Raw genomic sequence first — 15,051 nt, 5'->3', positions numbered from 1 at the left:
CTGAGATTTTACATATTGTACTCATCGTACATCGCTGAATATTTTGATTTCATTTATTTTATCACAAAATCAATCATCTTACCATAGATCTTGACAAGAATGTTGACTTCCTGTTTCCCAGCGGAGTTCTCAGCCACCAGTGTGTATTTTCCGGCGTCGTAGCGGTGGACCTTGTCGATGATGAGCGTGGTGGATGTGCTGTTGACCTCGATGAAGCCACGATTGTGCAGGTCAACGCCGGGTTTGCTCCAGGTGATGGCGGGAGCGGGACGTCCTGTCACAGTGATGAACAGCCGCAGTGAGCCACCGGCACGCAGGCAGATGGTCTTCTTCAGGTCATCGTGCAGCTCGAAGTCAGGAGTTTCTGTGTGAGAAGACGGAATTATTAATGTGCTATTGGTTGCTTGCATCAATGGTGATCTAGGAATGTAGGTTTATTCTACTATGACACACATTGTTACTCTGATTAAGACTGTAGCAAAAACGTTTCTGTATTGGAAGAAGGAAACACTGCATTTTATAATTTATTTGTTTAATTTGCTTTCAATTTTTTAGTGCCTTTTCCAAGTGTTCAAAACAACCATGTGAGAGACTAGAACAGAGTACAAACAGAACAAAACGATACAGAAAAATAGTGACTTGATATCTGACTTACCAATTCTCTCCACCGGCTCGGTCTCGGCGCATGGCTCGCTGAAGTCTCCGGTGCCGTTGATGTTGACGCCGGCCACTCTGAAGCAGTACTTCTTGCCTGCGGAGAGGCCGGTCGCCACGTGCTCCGTCCCCCTCAGCGTCTTCTCGTGGGCCTTGGTCCATTCCTCTGCCCCGGCTTCCTGCATCTCCAGGATGTAGCCCATCACGTCGGCTCCTCCGTCCTCCACGGGGCGCGACCAGGTCAGGCTGATGCTGTCAGCGTGGGTGTCGCTGATACGAGGGATGGAGGGAGGAGCGGGGGTGCCTGAGAGGGAGGATAGAAGAATAAGTAGAAGTGTTACTAGATGTGGTTACCCTTTAATCATGTCACAAGAGACAGCAAAATCAGATTTACACTACCAGTCAAAAAGGACCCACCTTATTGAATGCAAATGGTTTTCATTCTCTTAAAGCATTTTGATCTAAAGGCTTCTGCTTAAATGCTTGAAATGAGTTTCTTAGACAAATATAAATAATGAAGTTGATCCTACGTATGAATTTCTTTCCAAAGCCTTTGCCTTTCCATCAAGGCAAAGAATCTAAAATATAAGATAGTTTTGATTTGTTTAAAGCTTTTTTGGTCACTGCATAATTCCATTTGTGTTATTTCATAGTTTTGATGTCTTTGCTATTATTCTAAAATGTTGGGAAAATAGTAAAAATAAAGAAATGTAGTGTGTCCAAACTGTTGACTGGTAGTGTATAAATTTAAGCTTGTTCTGCTGTCGCTCTGGAGAATGAGTATCAGCTAATTGCCTAAAATCTAAAATGTTATGTAGCTACATCTTGTATATTGGTACAGTTGAAGCATTTTTGAAAAACATTATAATTAAAACAATTCAAAGTAATGTTAGGTATTTATGGTTGTCCAATGTACGAACAAACCGGACTTACATGTAGGCACTCTGCAGACAACGTAGAGGGAAACGTCGCTGGCTTCGCTCTCTCCGGCCTTGTTGACAGCAGTCACTCTGAACTGGTAGATGTTGCCCTCGGTCAGACCAGACACCTTCAGTGTGGTGTCCAGGTGAGCTCCGTCTCTGTTCACCTTCACCCAGCGGGCGCTCTTCCTCTCGCGTCTCTCCACCAGGTAGTGGATTATTTCGCTGCCGCCGTCGCTCTCCGGCTTCAGCCACTCGATGGTGGCGAAGTCCTTTCCTGACACCAGGATCTCTGGAGCGCCAGGAGGAGACGGCACAGCTGGAGACACAGAGGCGTTGGCGATTAGAAGGTTGATTCAGTGTTACAGAGAAAGCTTCACCAACCCTTATGAACAGGAGTCATTTGTAGTTTCAGTTTTTATTTTTAACCTAATATTCAGTGATCAGGCCTTTGCTATTATAGCCCCTAGGCTTTGGAACAACTTGCCTGAGGAGATTAAGCTACTTCTCCTGTAAACAGACTCTCACGGACCTAATTGAGATCCTTGAAGAGTGCAGGATATGTGATCAGTAGTGATTTTCAGTATGTTATGCGATCTTATTCTTCTTGCTTCTAGGTTTTATTGTTGATTATTGATCTGTATTTGTGGCTTAAGTGTGTTGCTGTCATTTTACTATGTCTTTTGTCTTTTTGGTGTTTTGTTCTTGTTTCTATTTTGTTAATGTAAAGCACTTTGTAACTCTGTTTTGAAAGGTGCTACACAAATTAAGTTTATTATTACTATGAATACTGGGCTCTTTAAGTGCTATGGTTTATACTTTGATTTATTTTGTACTGATGATGTCATGAATTTTTATTTTAAAGCACTTGTAGCAGTGATAACCCATTTCAATACTTAATTTACTTTATGGTTCAGTCAGTAAAAATGTGACGCAACACCACTTACTGAATGTGTTTCTGGCGACCATGGGGTCAGACTGCAGGTAGACTCCAGCTCCGTACTTGTTGACTCCCCTGACTCTGAACAGGTACTCTGTGTTCTTGAACAGCCTGGTGATGTTGCAGGTCAGCTCCTTGCACTCGGCGTCCATGATGACCCAGTTGAGCCTGTTGGTGTCGCGCCTCTCCACGATGTAGTGGCTCACATCCTCGCCTCCGTCCTCCAGAGGAGGCTTCCAGCTCAGCATGCACGACTCCTGGGTGATCTTGCTGATTTCAATGCTGCCCTCGCACACTCCAGGGGTATCTGGAAAACAAACGCACTTATTGTAAGTAACTCTGAATAACAGTGTCAAATATAGCTGCAGGCAGCAATTGCCGGGGTCGAAGCACCTGATGACCTCTGGGGTAAATGTGTTATGTGGAATAATGTGCAAGTGTGCTCCCTGTGGCATGTTTGGTCTCTAAATGAAAGATTTTTTTCTATTTACAGTCACTGAGTTATGGGCATTTAAATTTTAAAAGGTTGATGTAGGGCTCCCTATGGGCAAAATGACACCAAACAACCACCATTTTGCATAGTACCTCAGAGTAGATACCTGCACAAGTGTCCCAAATTTGGTGCAGATAGCACAATGCGTTCATGTAAAAGAGACCCCGCCCACAACATTTGATCAAACGTTGGAAGTCATTTACATCAAAACGGTATGGAATATCAAAAATCTTTTGATAACTTTTAATCATGGCCGTCCAGAGATTATGCACACCAAATTTGGAGACGATTGCTCCAACGGTCTAGGAGGAGAAAATTCAAAATGGCGGAAAATCTAGTCAGACGGAAATGGGCGAGGAAAAAATAATTCTGATGCTACGACTTATGGTTCAAAAGTTATGGACCAAAACGTAAGTGGCCACCATCTGGCCTATTTGTGTAATTTTTTTTTGTTTCCAGTGCTACGTGCTTGGACCCCTAATTATATACCCAAAATACCTAAAAATGCAAACAACGCTTAAAGTTCTATAAGTTAGAAATTTTCACACTCACCAAGTACTTTGACGTTGACCTCGGCAGTCTTGGTTCCACTGACGTTCCTGACGGTGAGGATGTACTTTCCGGTATCATCTCTGTCGCAGAACTTGATGATGGCCATGGCCTTGGTGGGTGTGTACTGCAGGTGGTACTTCTCACACAGCTCCAAGTCCTTGGTTCCCTTGGACCAGGAGGCCTTTGGGTCGGGCCGACCGCCCACAGCAGCATCCAGGACCAGGTCTGAACCGGCCCTGACCGTCACCGTGTCCGACAGGAGTTTGCTGTCCAGCTGGGCCTTTGGAGGCTCTGTTGGACAGGAAAAAAAACAAACCTGAGTGATGGGTGCTATAAAGATTACAATGATAATAAATAACGTCTTTGTTGTTACTGTCATGTAAGTGGATAGTTTTTGGCTATGACTGGTTTATGGCTTTATGACTAATATTGCTCGAGGTAAGATGACAGAAGTGCGAAAGTGTGTATGGTTATGTATTTGACAAGTGTGTTGTACTGGTGACGTTAATGCATTAGCAGAGATGCACATCTTACCGAAGTCAGTCTTGCACTGCACAGAGCCGGTGGACTCGGAGGGCAAGCTGAAGACCTGGTTGGTGTTCTTGGCGATGACTCTGAACTCGTAGGGCTCTCCCTCTCCCAGAGCGGTGACAGTGAAGAAGGTATCCGTCACATTGGTGTAGTTACACTTGAGCCAGCGGCCTTCACCGGTCAGAGTGTACGGCTTACGCTCAATGATGTATCCCACGATGGGACTGCCTCCGTCGTTCAGTGGAGAAGACCATTTGAGGGAGACGGTGGATCTGGTGACGTTAGTGACTTCCGGCTTACTTGGTGGATCTGAGAAGAGACAGATAAACAGTTTTGTCAGGCAAGGTACCTACTAATAGTGGATAATATATAATAATGGTCCCAGTAAAACTTAATAGCAGTAGTATCATTATCATTATGCTAGGGCTGCACAATTATTTGAAAAATAAACAAATATATAAATCAAAAATTGCATGAATTACTTCAATTTCAAAATCACTGCAATTGTTTTATCAGAGTGGTGGTTCCTAAACATGATATTCTGGCGATAAGCCAAATTTCTGGCCTATAAATTAAATTGCACATAATAAAAAAAACTTTCATTTTATTCAAACAGCAATCAACAAAGCAACATCCCAGTTTTTTATTAAATGTCTGTTTGCTGAAAAAATTGTATACTGTATTGCAGTTTACTTTGCAATTGCAATAGGCAGCAAAATAACCTCAATATGATTACCTGTCAATATCATCCTGCCCTACATGATACTAAAGCATGTTAACACTCACCAACAGGGTTCTGAGCCACTGCTCTCTTGGAAGCCTCGCTGGCTTTGCTCAGCCCGGCGCTGTTCATAGCGTAAATCCTGAACTGGTACTCCAGGCCTTCGACCAGACCTTCCGCCCTGTAGTAGCACTCAAAGCAAGGGATCTTGTTCTCCCTCACCCACAGGATGATGTTCCTCTCCTTCTTCTCGATCCAGTAGCCCGTTACCTTGCTGCCGCCATCATTGAAGGGCTCCTCCCATTTGATGTTCATGTTGTTGGCGGTGACACCGAAGACTGTGGGTCTTGTTGGTGGGCCAGGAGGTGCTGTTATAACAATGAGGTGTCTTGTTTGAGTACAGTCACATACAACAGTCCGTCTCAAAAGTAGGTAGGCCTATACATTTTTATATACATTACCATTAATATTACTTAAGTGTAACATATTAATAAATTCTTAAATGTTTAATATTATCAATTGAATGTTGAATTATTTTGTTAAAATAGGATACAAATGACTAAAATTACACATTTGGTTTTCATTAATATGTTTGTGTTTTCTTTACACAGTTTAATGTTAACGTTTGCTGTTACATCACTTTTGTTCACTGTAATATGCATCTATGTAGTTGTACTGAATGCATATTACATCATGTTTCATACTATAGTTACACACTGATGACTGAAGTATACTTTACAGGTTTATAGAATTGCACTCACTGAATGGATGCTCAGCAACAATAGTCTCCGACTCGGTGGACTTGCTGACGCCAAACCTGTTCTCAGCGCAGACCCTGAAGGTGTACTGCATGTACTTGGTCAGGTGACTGACATGGAGAGTTGTGCGCTTCACGCTGGAGTTGATCAGCTGCCAGGCAGTGGAGCCGGACTCACGCTTCTCCACAATGTAGTTGGTGATGTCGGTGCCGCCGTCATCCTCTGGCGATTCCCAGCTGACCACGCAGGACTCAGAAGTGATGGAGGAGATCTCGATGGGTCCACTGGGAGGACTGGGTCTACCAATAACGTTGACTTCGATAGTGAAGGTCTTGGTTCCTGCCACGTTCTCCAGAGTCAGGTAGTATTTACCTCCATCTCCTCTCATTGCCTCCTTGACCGAGATGCTGGTTCTGTCCTTGGATACTTTGATAGAGACTCTGTCTGAATTCTTCAGCCTCATCTCCTCCAGCTTCCAGCTCACCTTAGGAGCAGGTCTACCGCTGATGGGAATGTCGATGGTGAAGGTGTTGCCAGACCTGCTTGTGATGAGCTGGTCGGTGATCTCGCTGAGGTCAGCTGCAGGTTCAATGTGAGGCTCCTTGACCAGCACAGAGGCCAGAGTTTCCCTGGGCTGGCTTAAGCCAGCTTCGTTCTTGGCCTTCACACGGAAGTCATACTCATCACCCATGTTAAGCTTTTCAACCATGTAGGTGAGGTTTTTGGTGTTTCCAACCACCATCCATTTGTCTGTACCCTTTGGTTTAGCTTCAATGACGAAACATTGGATGCGGCTGCCACCATCATGTTCTGGTTTGAGCCAGCCCAGAGACACAGAGCTGTCTGTGGTGTCCAGGACGTCCAGTCTCTTTGGAGATGCTGGCTCAGCTGTGGCAGTGACAGGCTCAGTCAGCTCAAAGGCTTCACCCAGACCGTGCTGGTTCTCGGCTGAGACTCTGAAGAAGTATGGCACTCCCTCCAGCAGGTCCTGGATCTTCAGGATATGCTGAGTGCATTTGCCACCAGACTGCTGCCAAGTGCGGCGGCTGGCCTCGCGCCTCTCTACAATGTAGTGATGGATGCGGGCTCCACCGTCATTGAGAGGAGACTCCCAGATCAGTGTGACTGAGCCTCGGGACACTTGCTTGAAGGCCAGGGCCTGTGGAGGTCCAGGGGTGTCCATCACCTTCACATTGAAAGTAATGGCCTTGCTGCCGCTGGCATTCTCCAGGGTAATCGTGTATTTGCCTGAGTCATTTCTAGAGCAGTTTTCCATGGCTAGTGAAGTGTAGCCATCTGTAGTGGTGATTTCTGACATGACACCCAGCTCTCCATCTTCCTTCACCCAAGTGGCGGTGGGAATGGGCTTTCCTCTAAATTGGATGCCCAGACACACTGAGCTTCCAGCCTTGACGATATGGGTCTGCTTGAAGCTGGCGTCAATATCCACCTGGGGTGGTGTTAGTCTGTCGACGGCCTGAGCAGGCTCTGGAGTCTCCTTTTCATCACCCTTACCCACATGATTGACAGCTGCAACACGGAACTTGTACTCAGCTCCTGTCTCCAGACCAGTCACCACGTAGGTCGTTTCTGCCACCAGCTCATCATTGACTCTCTTCCATTCCTCCTCTTTTCCCTTCGCCATCTCAATGATGTAGCCCAGGACTTCCATGCCTCCGTCGTCCGCAGGCTTGGTCCATTCCAGGCTGATGGAAGTGTTGGTGGAGTCAGACACACAGACCACAGATGGAGCACAGGGTATATCCTTGGGCTCGGCGGCCTTGATAGGAATGGAGATGTTGCTGGGAGCTCCGACACCGGCGTCATTCACAGCCATGACACGGAACTCATATTCCATATCCTCTGTCAGGTTGAGCACCTTGTGAGCACATTCGATGATGGGCTTCTTGGTAGTCACCTTGTAGAAGCGGACAGTTTTCTTCTCACGCTTCTCCAGGATGTAGAACTGAACAGGGTTGCCTCCATCAGAAGTGGGAGCAGTCCAGGCCAGGGTGATGCTCTCTCCTGTCACCTCGGTGGCGTCAGGAGTGCCTGGAGCATCAGGAGTAGCTGGGGGAAACGGTAGCAGTTTGGTTAGATGCATTGTGTGCAATGATTAAACAAAGAAACTAATGTGGAGATTTCATATTTCTTTTGTCTCACATATTTTTATGATTGTGCGACTAATTTCCAGATTAAATGTGCAGATTCAATGCATTTGAAACTGCTATAACATATCTTGAGATGACTACCATGTGTGCGTATAAGAGATCATGTATTATGAACATGAATTGTGAATGTGCTAATAACCAAATAAACAGGGCCATATCCAACTTTCCACTTACTGTATTGCAGCTGTGCAATGATGGGGCTGGAGTCCACAGGTCTGCCCACTCCAAACTTGTTGACAGCGGACACCCTGAACTGGTACTCATTGGTCTTGATGAGCTTGGTGGCATTGAAGGTGCACTCCTTGCACTCATCAGACACCAAGGCCCAGGAGATCTTGGAGGTCTCACGCTTCTCAATGATGTAATGGGAAACCTCGGAGCAGCCGTCATTCTCTGGTGCGGTCCAGGACAGGGTGCACCTGCCCTCGGAGATGTTGCTGAAAGTGATGGGTCCTACTGGCTCCCCAGGAGTGTCTGCATTACAGGAGAAAAAACAAAAAAATCTGTCTTATGGCAGTAAGAATAACAAAGTATTGTGCATTTGATTGATTTACTCTTTCATTCATTAATCTTCTGTCCAAGTTAAAAAATGCACTGTAATATGAACAGAAAAACTGCGCACCTTGGACTTGCACGTTGATGTTCTCCTTCTTGCTTCCAGATCCGTTGGTAGCCTCCACAGTGTAGAGACCACGATGTGTACGGTCAGCGTCCCTGACAAACAGAGTGCTGGATCCAGCCACATTGATGATGTCCATCATTTTCTTGGTAATCTCCACACCGTCTCTGTACCAGACGACCTTGGGAACGGGGCGGCCAGTGACAGTCACCTTCAGCTTGATGTTGTCTCCTGCCTTGAGTGTCAAACCCTCAAAGTACTCGGGGCCAAACTCAATATTTGGAGCAGCTGGTTTGGAAGAGAAAGGGGTGAGATGGGATTAGTTTTAGACGTGTGAATTCCTGGTTAATACTGGATTTGTTGGTAAACAAAATTTAAGAGTGATCTGTTATCTGTTTAGTATAGTTTTAAATTACAGACCATTAAACTTTTAATTTCCCAGAAAGATAGGCTGATAGGCACTATCTATTGCTCTAATGAACTTCAGCCAAGTTCCAAAAAGTTATTGTCGAGCAACATTTTACAAATAATATATACAAGTTTCTAGTGTTATTAAAAGATCATTTGGTCATTATTTAAAATTTATTTATCCAGGGAATGACAACTGAACACACTTTTCCAGCGGCGCTCTGCTACACATTCACACAGTTACACACATTCACATCAGGAAACTGCCCAGTACAACTACAGTTTTCTACTGTTGGCCACTGAGTAGCATCTGCTGGGTTGAGCCTTGCTGAGGGAGGGGAGAGCTTTACTCATTCACTTTCCTCAACCTAATTTTCCTAGCCAACCCTGGGATTCAAACTGGCAACCTTACAGTCACAAGCTTCTCTAACCTCTAGACTACTGCCGTCCCGTCATCACTCACCATTCTCACTTCTGACCACAATGAAGCCAGAGGAATTGGAAGGTGGGCTGACAACGCCAATGGCATTCCTGGCGATCACTCTGAACTCGTAGCGCTCATTCATTGCCAGGCCAGTGACAGTATACTGGCAGTCGTGCACATCAGTCAAGTTGGCCTTGAACCAGCGGCCCTGTCCTTGACGTTTCTCAATGTTGTAACCGGTAATCTTGCTACCTCCGTCACGCTTTGGTGCATCCCATTTCAGTGTGACTGAGTCACCAGTCACATCAACATAGTCAGGCTGGCCAGGATTATCTGAAAAACATGAGATGTATCACTTGACTTATTTTACCATAGTGAATATTTATACTCATATTCAATAAAACTACATATAAGTCAGCATTTTAAAACAGCACTCCTTTCAAGAGTTTTACAGTTGCAATATATATATATGTTAGAAGTACAACGTGTGAATATGATAAAGTGATGTGTTGTAGTCGGGATTCATAAGTCTGACCAAGCACTCACCAACAGGAGAGACAGCCATCGTTAGCTTGCTCTCATCACTCATGCGACTGAAGCCAGCATCATTCTGGGCGTAGACTCTGAAGGAGTACTCCAGGCCCTCAATCAGGCCCAAGATCCTGTAGTCCTTCTCAGTCACCAGCACAGTGTTGACCTTCTGCCACATGATACTGTTCTTCTCCTTCTTCTCCACATGGAAGCCCTGGATGGGCGTACCACCATCATAGATGGGCTGTTCCCACTGGATGGTCATGCCATCATTAGTGACATTGTACACGACAGGCTTGCCTGGTGGGCCTGGAGGCCTGAACTGGTGCTTGGCAATGACCATCTGTGAGACCAGAGGCTCACTGACACCATACCTGTTCTCAGCACACACTCTGAACTGGTACTGGACACCCTTGATCAGGTTGGGAACCTTGAACTGAGTTCCGTCTACACTGGAGCAGGCCATCTTCCAGTCAGTCTGGTTAGTGTCGCGCTTCTCCACGGAGTAGCAGGTGATTTCTCCACCACCGTCATCATTTGGTTCATCCCAGGAGATCATGATGCTCTCAGCTCTCACCTCATCCAGGCGGATGGGTCCAATGGGCTTTGATGGCGGTCCAAGAGTGATGACATGGATGTGGAAGGATCTCCTGTTAATCTTGTTGTCGAGGGTCAGGGTGTATTTACCCTCATTCTCCTTCCTCACATTCTTGATCATCAGAGTGGCTTTGCAGTCTGTCTTCTTGAAGCGGACTTGGTCACTCTCCTTGAGAGGCAGGTTGTCCTTCAGCCACAGAATGGCAGGTCTGGGCTTGCCCTTGTATGGCAGCTCGATGTGCACATTATGACCAAGGCGAACACTGAGGGTGCTACCTGGGTAGTCTGCAAGGCAGGCCTCAGGTGTGATAATGTAGTCAATCACCTTGATAGGTCCAACCTCAACAAAGTCACCCTTTCCCTTCTCATTCCTGGCAGCAACTCTGAAGAACATGTCTGAGTGCTCCTTGAGTTTCTTCACTTCAAACTCACACTGCTTGCTGGTTCCTCCAATTGACCATTCCTCCTCGCCCTTGAGCCTCTTCTCAATGACGTAGTCAGAGATGATGCTGCCGCCATCATAATCAGGCTTCAGCCACTGTAGAGTGACAGAGGTCTTGGATGAATCCTTCATAGACACCTCCTTGACAGGTCCTGGGTTCTCTGTAGCCTTCACCGGATCAGCTGTGTCACATGGATCACCAACACCGTTCTCGTTCTCTGCTGACACACGGAAGAAGAAGGATGTCTTCTCTGAGAGGTCTTCAATGGTGTATGTTGTGTCTGTGCATTTGTTTGTCACAGCAGAGTAGGCTCTCTTGGAAGAGTCTCTCTTCTCAACGATGTAGTTTGTGATCTCGGCACCGCCGTCAAGGAGTGGAGGCTCCCAACAAACAGTGACCTTTCCACGGGTCACGTCCTTCAGCACCAAGTTCCTGCACTGAGCCGGTGTGTCCTGGACCTTCACTGACAGGGTCAGGGTCTTGGCCTCTCCCACACCGTTCTCAATCTTGACTGTGTACTTTCCGGTGTCGAGTCTAGTCACCTCACGCATAACAAGAACTGAGGTAGTGTCTGAGTGGTGGAACTCATATTTTGGGTCGTGGTCGATGCATTCCTCTCCCTTGCTCCAGGAGGCGGTGGGAGCAGGTCTGCCCTTCATGGGAACAGACAGCTCCACGTCCTTGCCAGCCTTCACAATGTAGTGAGATCTCATGGCTACATCTGGATCAACCTGGGCCTCCTCTGTATAAATCATGAAAAATAGGGTCATACAAAGGTCATACAAACATTGATCTATAGGTGTATCAAGTATGTGATTAGGTCATGAAGTGCAGCTATCATGCATTGACACCTCTAAGAAAAAGATTGGGATCAAGCATTGCCTACACTCCAAATGTATTTTTACTCTAATTATTGATATTGGAAATGTGAAGTGTGTTTAATGTACCCAGGATATCCTTAGCCTGTACAGGCTCGGTCATCTCCAGGGGCTCTCCGCGGCCAGCGCAGTTAACAGCAGACACTCTGAAGAAGTAGTTGACATCTGGCTTCAGGTCGTGGACTGTGTACTCTGTCGTCTTGACCTCCCCCTTAGAGGTAATGAGGGCCCATTCTTCCTCTCCCTCAACCAGCTTTTCCACCATGTAGCTGGTGACCTCACTGCCTCCGTCCCATTCAGGCTTGGACCAGCCCAGGGTGATGGAGGTCTTGGTGGAGTCCACCACCTTCAGCTTGCAAGGCTCATATGGTGGATCTGTTGAGTAGAGTGTATAGGTTAGGTACAGAGGGGTGTGTGTGTTGAGGTTTAAGAGAGGTCATAGTTCTCAGATTACAGTAGTTTCCTGTATGGAAATGTAAAGCCAGTGCCTGAAATATTTTCTGTAAATACAAGAGTTCAAACTTAGGCCTATCCATGACTTTGGGCATACACAGCTAAAATATAGCAATAAACATGTCTGCTTAGTATAGACATAGATGGTTGCGCATATGGATGTGCTGTTTTGCTTTGTGTATGCAAAACGTTTTTCTTAGCTTATTCTTGTAGGACATTTGGGAAGCTTGCAGCTATCACTGCACTTACCAACTGGGTCAGCAGCTTTATAGTAGTCAGACACATCAGAGAATGGTCCTTCTCCAGCCTTGTTGATGGCACAGACACGGTACTGGTACTCATTTCCTTCTGTCAGGTGGTAGACAGACTGTTTGATGTCAGTGATGGGGTCTTTGTAAACTCTGATCCAGCGCAGGCTCTTCTTGTCACGTCTCTCCATGTAGTAGCCACTAACAGCACTGCCTCCATCTACACCTGGTTTGTCCCATTCTACCACCATGGTGGACTTAGTGATAGTATTCACCTCAGGAGTACGAGGCTGCCCAGGAGTTACTGTGGAAATGAATGTTAGGGAAATGCAAAACACAATAATATGAACAACGTCCAAAAGATAAATTCTTTATTTTTACAAAACAAGTAAAAATGTTCTTATTACCACAAACCATTAGGAGAAAAGTAGAACACACACCTGGATATAGTGGAGTAATTGTTTGGTGTTTAGGTAGGTGTTTGATTATAAAATCTTCTTCATATTACTCCATATAGAGTGAATCATTCACATGTTTACAATTCATTTCTAATCATAATATTCTACAGCCTGATAACCACTGATAAACCACTTACCGAAGGCATTCTTAGCGACAACTGGCTCGGACTCCAGAGGTTCTCCAACTCCGTATTTGCTAACACCCATGACGCGGAACACATACTCGTTTCCTCGTACCAGCTTGCCGACACTGACATGGGTCTGCTCCAGCTGGTCTGAGACTGTGGACCAGACCACTCGGCTGGTCTCACGCTTCTCCACAATGTAGTGGGTCACCTTGGAACCACCCTGGTCAGCCTCAGGCACAGCCTCCCAGCAGAGGATGATCCTGTCTGCTGTGATGGAGTTGAAGGTGATGTTGCCAGCTGGGGGACCAGGTTTGTCTAGGGTAGGTAAAAAGGTAGAGCGCATTAAGACACAAATATAGGGATGATGCGAATTTACATTAAATAAGAATGTCTGTTCAAACTGACTGAAAGAATTAGATGAATATGATATACAGTATCAATAATTTGTGAATACCTAGGACTTCAATCCTGATGGATGCAGATGCTGAGCCCAGAACATTCTTGATCTTGATCTCATATGTGCCTGTGTTGAGGCGAGTTGCATCCTTGATCAAGACACCAGAGGAATCAGTTGTGCTTTCGACAGACACTGAAGAGGTGGCCACCAGTTCCTTTCCATCCTTGAGCCACTCAATCGTTGGCAGAGGCTTGGCAATGATTCCTACTCTGAGCTTAACAGAAACTCCAGCCTTGTACTGAACCACATCCAGATACTCTGGGGGCAGGTCAATGGCTGGGGCACCTGAGAGATGATAGATATAAACATAAGCAATGAATAAATAAATCCAGTGTGAACCAGACAATCGATTTAATTATAAAGAAATGACAACTCACCACATGAATCAACGCAAGTGACTGGGCCAGCAATAAGAGATGGGTTGCTGACTGACCCAACGGCATTCTTGGCGTAGACTCTGAACTCATAAGATTCGTCCTGGTTTAGTCCAGATACAGTGAAGCCCATCTCAATGATGTTTGTGAAGTTGGCTTTTACCCATCTGCCACTGGGAGCCTCTCTCCTCTCCACACTGTAGCCAGTGATCTTGCTGCCACCATCATAGGGAGGCCTCTGCCAGGCCAGGCTGACTGAGTTCTTAGTGACCTCTGTGACACGGACATTTGCTGGAGGCTCTGAAACATACAAATTGGAGGAGGATGAGAAAAAATTAAATACATTTTTGCCTTTATTTGAAAGTTGACAGTGAAGACGGACAGCAAAGATTGGCTGAGAGGGGAATGGCATGCAACAAAGGTCCCAGGCCAGATTCCAATCCAGGACGTTACGCTGGTTACGCGCCTTAGTCAACTGAGCCAACAGGACACCTCAAGAAATGCATAATAATGCATAATAAGTGAAGAGACTTTCTCAATGTGAGATTTTCTATTTATATTATTCAAGGCTGTGGTCACCTCAAAATTGAATTGTGATTTTTTTTTAGAGTGCATGACTGACTCAGTTCATTCAAAGTTTTTTCAAATCAAATTTATGTAAATTCTGAACTCACCCTTATCCAGATATTATTAAACTTCAAAGTCAAACTGCTCACCCTATATTTCAAATGATCTCACCTTAGCAGACATTGAAAAAAAATACTTACCACAGGCATCAATAGCCAACACCTCCTCAGATGTCTTGCTCATCTTTCCGATACCAGCTGCGTTCTCAGCTGACACCTTGAATTCGTAGATGAGGCCAGGGCAAATGTTGGTGACCCTCCACTGGGTTGCTGGGATGGCTGTCTTGTTGACCTTCTGCCAGAGGATGCTGCTCCTCTCCTTCATCTGGAGGTGATATCCGATCACAGCGTTTCCACCATCAGTCACTGGCTCATTCCAGCAGACAGTCAAGCTCTCTCTGGATACGAAGCCGAGCCATGGTGTGGATGGAGGTCCGGGGATGGCTGTAATGGACACAATGACATTTATGTTTGCGATACTGTTCAGTGGACATTTGGTTCAAAGGTAACCGAGGATAGGTAGATGATTCCTTTCCCCCATATTTTGCACTAAGTTATAGTTAACAACAGGGATCCATTCAAATTTTACAGATATCTCATCCTTCATGCCCCCTTAATACGCCCCAGGTGTAACTTGAATAGGTTTCTTGCTGTTTCAACTTTACAT

At 45.7% G+C, this 15,051-nt stretch overlaps 1 protein-coding gene across 1 annotated transcript in view; it reads right to left on the bottom strand.

Annotated features, from left to right (window-relative positions):
* The window catches only part of LOC139919551 (titin-like), a 121,463-nt gene that overhangs the window by 18,032 nt on the left and 88,380 nt on the right, over nucleotides 1–15,051 (bottom strand). Inside the window, exons 117-134 of the mRNA XM_078286282.1 lie at nucleotides 14,526–14,828; nucleotides 13,762–14,058; nucleotides 13,382–13,669; nucleotides 12,937–13,242; nucleotides 12,343–12,645; nucleotides 11,710–12,015; nucleotides 9,738–11,504; nucleotides 9,231–9,524; nucleotides 8,363–8,647; nucleotides 7,915–8,214; nucleotides 5,573–7,639; nucleotides 4,877–5,179; nucleotides 4,094–4,399; nucleotides 3,560–3,850; nucleotides 2,522–2,821; nucleotides 1,588–1,893; nucleotides 656–958; nucleotides 83–364 (exon numbers count right to left, since the gene is read on the bottom strand). Of these exons, the coding sequence (XP_078142408.1) occupies nucleotides 83–364; nucleotides 656–958; nucleotides 1,588–1,893; nucleotides 2,522–2,821; nucleotides 3,560–3,850; nucleotides 4,094–4,399; nucleotides 4,877–5,179; nucleotides 5,573–7,639; nucleotides 7,915–8,214; nucleotides 8,363–8,647; nucleotides 9,231–9,524; nucleotides 9,738–11,504; nucleotides 11,710–12,015; nucleotides 12,343–12,645; nucleotides 12,937–13,242; nucleotides 13,382–13,669; nucleotides 13,762–14,058; nucleotides 14,526–14,828 (8,607 nt within the window). The remainder of the gene's footprint in view (nucleotides 1–82; nucleotides 365–655; nucleotides 959–1,587; nucleotides 1,894–2,521; nucleotides 2,822–3,559; nucleotides 3,851–4,093; nucleotides 4,400–4,876; nucleotides 5,180–5,572; nucleotides 7,640–7,914; nucleotides 8,215–8,362; nucleotides 8,648–9,230; nucleotides 9,525–9,737; nucleotides 11,505–11,709; nucleotides 12,016–12,342; nucleotides 12,646–12,936; nucleotides 13,243–13,381; nucleotides 13,670–13,761; nucleotides 14,059–14,525; nucleotides 14,829–15,051) is intronic.

The sequence above is a fragment of the Centroberyx gerrardi genome, chromosome 10 (genome assembly GCF_048128805.1).
Source record: "Centroberyx gerrardi isolate f3 chromosome 10, fCenGer3.hap1.cur.20231027, whole genome shotgun sequence".
Taxonomy (NCBI): domain Eukaryota; kingdom Metazoa; phylum Chordata; class Actinopteri; order Beryciformes; family Berycidae; genus Centroberyx; species Centroberyx gerrardi.
This window is presented reverse-complemented; position numbering and strand designations above follow the sequence as displayed.